This window comes from Malus domestica, chromosome 04 (assembly GCF_042453785.1).
Source record: "Malus domestica chromosome 04, GDT2T_hap1".
Lineage (NCBI taxonomy): Eukaryota > Viridiplantae > Streptophyta > Magnoliopsida > Rosales > Rosaceae > Malus > Malus domestica.
The window spans coordinates 18,552,980-18,557,533 of record NC_091664.1 but is presented as its reverse complement, the minus strand read 5'-3'; the positions used below and the strand labels follow the sequence as shown (position 1 = coordinate 18,557,533).

Below are 4,554 nucleotides of genomic sequence, written 5' to 3'. Positions count from 1 at the left end.
CTAATCTTCCATAGGAGTGGTATCCTCCTGAAAGTCAGAAACCTCCATTTTTGTAGTCTTCGGTTCATCCACTTGCATGAAGTTTGATTCAAACTTCTTACGACGAGAATGATATTCATTTACAACCTTCTTAGGAGCTCGGCAAACACGGGACCGATGGTCCTTTGAACCACAGCGATAGAACATATCGTCATCCATGGTTTTGGGTGCTTTGCCATTATTCTTGAAGTTCGGGGCCTTGGGAGCGAGATTTGGGCGCTTCTGGGCTTTGTTTCCTCCCTTGGATGGGCCTTGGCTCTGTTGACCTTTATGGGATGGCTTCTGGCCACCCCTACCATGCATTTTTTGGCGTGTTGGGTGCTGATTAGTGTTATAATGTGCTTCAGGCACAGCAGTAGCCCCAGTAGGTCGAGCTTGATGATTCTTCATCAACAGCTAGTTCTGCTTTTCAGCAAGAAGTAAAACAGAGATCAAATCCGAGAACTTGGTGAACTTCTGAGCTTTATATTGTTGCTGCAGGACAATATTAGAAGCAGAGAAGGTCGAGTAGGTCTTCTCCAGGAGATCCTCTTCAGTCAAAGTTTCATTGCAAAACTTGAGAAGTGATCGGATTTGACAAGCTTTAAAATTATATTCATTCACAGACTTAAAGTCTTGGAAGCGAAAGTGCTGCCAGTCGTGTCTTGCTTCAGGCAAGAATATGTCCTTTTGGTGATTGAAACGATCAGCTAAAGCAACCCATAATGCACGTAGATCCTCCTCAGCAAGGTACTCAGTTTGCAAAGCGTCGTGGATATGTCTTCGGATGAAGATCATAGTAGTGGCTTTTTCAGCTTCGCCAACAGGTTTATCTGTTGCTTCTTCAATAGCAGGACGTAAGTTCTTTACAGTGAAGTGGAGCTTCACATCTTGAACCCACTTAAGGTAGTTCCTTCCAGAGACCTCCAAAGCGGTGAAGTGGAGTTTGTTCAAATTCAACATGTTCCTATCACAAAATAGATGGACAAGATGTGGCTAGTGTAATGGAGAAAAATCAATCCATTCACATAGGAGTAGAACATACAAGTTCTAATAGACATGTATTAGTTTAATTTTACATGAAAAACTTCGGGTTTTCATGGGTGATATGTTTAAGTGAAAACTTCAGGTTTTCAAACAAGGCATGTTTATAAGAAACTTCAAGTTTCAAAGTAATTATGAACTTTAGGTTCATATATTCCTGCAGGCAAACGCAAATATATATGCAAACAAATATGCAACAAGTATATGCAAAAATATAACTTTAGGTTTAAAATTATAATTGAATTAATTTATTTATTTGGACTTCGTGACACACCCCGATCCTAGAATCAAGGCATGCTGGCCGTCACGTGAGCGTGACGTAACCATAAGTGCGGTGTGGAAGCAAAGATAAGAGAATTACGAAAGAATACAAACCAACTACTAGCAAGAATAACCAAATAGCATGCTAGAGTGAGTTAAAGTGTGAGTGCACACATAAACAGAGCTTAAGCAATAGTTGCAGTCAAGTAGGACTATAATTAAGTTACAACACCCGCAGGTGAGTCCCACATGTAGAAAGTTTGTCAGAACGCCGAAGCGAAACCTCGTGAGCCACCAACTGCTAACTAGAACCTGGAGGGGCGCAAAACAAAATTGAGTGGGTCAGTAAAACAAAGCTTTTCGAAACCCTTTCATTTAAAACATTTCTAACCCCTCGCTGTAAAACTTGTATACTTTCCCAGAAAATAGCATAATAGCATAATACTTTTCATAAATCTCAAATCATCAATCTTTCTTAAAACCAGAAATTATGCCCTGTTAAAACTTTCGAAAACATAATGAATGATGCATCAATGTAACAGGTGAAATGATGAATTAACCGGAGACCCTGCAGTTGGTCCTGTACGGTTAATTCTATAGCTCAACATCCAATCCAACCGAAGTCACCTCGGTGACCTGTACGGCACTACACTGCAGATAAGTCGGAACTACCTGAAGTAGTCTGTACGACATGAATGGTGTAATAATACGCTCTAGTGCTTCTCTCATCAATCATCTATGTACACAATCTAAGGTCACCTATCAGTCGGAACCCTCTCATGGTCTGTACGACATGTTGGAACTCTCTCATGGTCTGTACGACATGCACCTACTTGGATCCAAGGTGAGCGTGCGGTGCGAGGTGAATAATATAAGCACTAACACCATGATTGCAGGTTATGAGCTATCAACAATATACACATCAACAATGCACATGAATAACATAAAACTCACCTGATACTTACATGTGCGTCCACAGCACCAATTCACATATATATATGCATCAATTATCAATTCATATAATTCATATCATGCATGCATGGCATTTTAGAAACATACTTTCATTAAAACTCAATTTCTGGGAATTTCAATAGCATATAGGTATAAACAGAAAATACTGCCCACTCACTGATAAGTCGAAGGGTCGTAGCCCCCGTGACGTCCCTAGATGCGCTCGTCCTCGGGATAGGTATCACCTATATGCGAAATAACTTTAAAAACGTTATTTTAAAGCATATAACCAACAATTCGTAATAACTTCTCATACGGTGCTCAATTTGGGTATATGAATATACCACAGTGACGTCACGGACGTCGAGGAATTTTTAGAAAAGATTTCTGATGTGGCACGCGCCCTCACGCGCCGTGGGTGGCACGGACACACGCACGCCCACACGCATCTTCTTCCTCGCTAGCTCGCCCGACTGAACTTTCCGGTGGCCGGAAAACTGGGCAATTTTCAATTGCCTTGTTCTCCCTCGTTTCTCAACCATTTTCTTCGAATTTTATATCAATTTGAAGCCCTAAACATGTAGTTTCACGCTATACTACTTTATGGCTCTAAAAATTACGAAATCTCACCGGAAAAATTCCAAGAAAACCGGCCAAAGTTGAACCCAGTGATCTCGACGTCCAAAACCTTCAAACGAAGCACTCCGAGCTTCCTTAGGACCTCACTAAGCTCACTACAAGCTTAGAATTCCCTGAAAATCCACATATTACGATTGCATGAACAGTGACATAAAATGGAGGTTCAGGTTTCACGTGATTTCGAAGATTTCACTTCCTAAAACCAATACCAATCGACTCAGGAGGTTGAAAGGATGAAGATTCATACCTTTTTGGCGTTGATCCGTGAAAGTTCGAGGGTTTTGGGCTTCGTCCGTACGTTCGAGGGTGAGAGAGAGACTGAGAAAGTCGTGAAGGAGGAGAGAGAGAGAGCACGGGGGAAGGAGAGAGAGAGGGGGTTGATTGTATGTGTGTTGTGTGGTCCAACTCAAACCATCACCATCCATAAACCAAAGTCTTTTAATCCCTAACCACACAAAACATACAACCCAATTTTAAATCAACTTATATAATTTTCCAAAAGCTTATGGAAAATGTATATTTAGTCCCAAAAATATATGTCACACATACGTACCTTAGCAAACGTCGAGGGCACTCTTGTCCTTTCACGTCCTTAATAAAAAAATCTCGGGACGGGCTGTGACACTTCGGGCCAAAATAAAATGTGGGGAAAAATATAAAACCCATTAGGTCTAAAATAATTTAGACAAAAGAAATTCGGGGTCTAAAAAAAACTAAGCCACGGGTGGCTTGAAGAAATTGTTCCATGAGACCTAGGCCTAAAAATGGGTTGTGGGGTCTCGGGTGAGCTGCAGGCTCACGGGGAGAGGGATTGGGTTGTTGCAGGTAGACCCAAAAAATTTCTTTTTTTTTTCATGGGTTGCTTCAGGCAAGCCCAAAGAAAATTTTATTATATATATGAATGTATTTCGCACGGGTTGGGCCGTGACAGCGCAGAGCAGCAGCAAACCCAAAGGGCGCTGATGTAGGCCGAATGATAGAGCCCCATAGGAAAGGACATCGGTTTTGATCGACGGTGACACTGCAGGTGGTCGTGTCGGGGTTGTTGGGGCTCGGAGTGAGTCACGGTTGTCATGGACAACCACGGAGATAAAAGAATCTCAACGTTTCAACAACTATAAAACCCTAAGAATTGAAATCGAATTTTCGAGAAAATTCCGACGAGATTCCAGTTAATCTTGGTTCAATTGCCGACATGGGACGACTTCAGGTCGTCAGGAATATAAACCAAAGGTTTAGGGTTGTTGCTGCAGGCCATACCATGGTCGGGGACACCATGAAAGGTGTCGAATTTCTGGGTTTAGGGTTTTGAAGCTTCTGCTCCCTGGGTTTTTTGGAGAAGAGGAGAGCTGCAGGCTCTCGGTTTGGCGTGGAGACCCCATCTGCAGGATGGTGGTCACGGGTTTGAAAGAACCCTAGGTCCCAATTGCAAAAAATTTCTCTTTTTTTTTTCATTAATTCAATGAGATGAATATATAATTCAATGAATCACATATTTACTTTGATGCATATGCAAATAATAGTTTCAATGCAAGTACATATGAAAGATTCAATTCATGAAAAATATCAAATTCACAGAATTGCAGCAATTTTGGTTATGAGGCATACACAATTTATGTAGAATCTAAAATACGTTAAACG

The 4,554-nt window shown here is 41.4% G+C and overlaps 1 protein-coding gene across 1 annotated transcript; it reads right to left on the bottom strand.

Annotated features, from left to right (window-relative positions):
* On the bottom strand, positions 1-429 carry LOC139195035 (uncharacterized). Its single transcript, XM_070820214.1, has one exon. The coding sequence runs from the start codon at positions 427-429 to the stop codon at positions 1-3; it is 429 nt and encodes a 142-aa protein (XP_070676315.1).
* Between the last annotated feature and the right edge of the window lie 4,125 nt (positions 430-4,554).

Coding starts and splice junctions, on each gene's coding strand:
- LOC139195035 (XM_070820214.1), bottom strand. CDS start 429: ATGAAGAATCATCAAGCTCGACCTACTGGGGCTACTGCTGTGCCTGAA.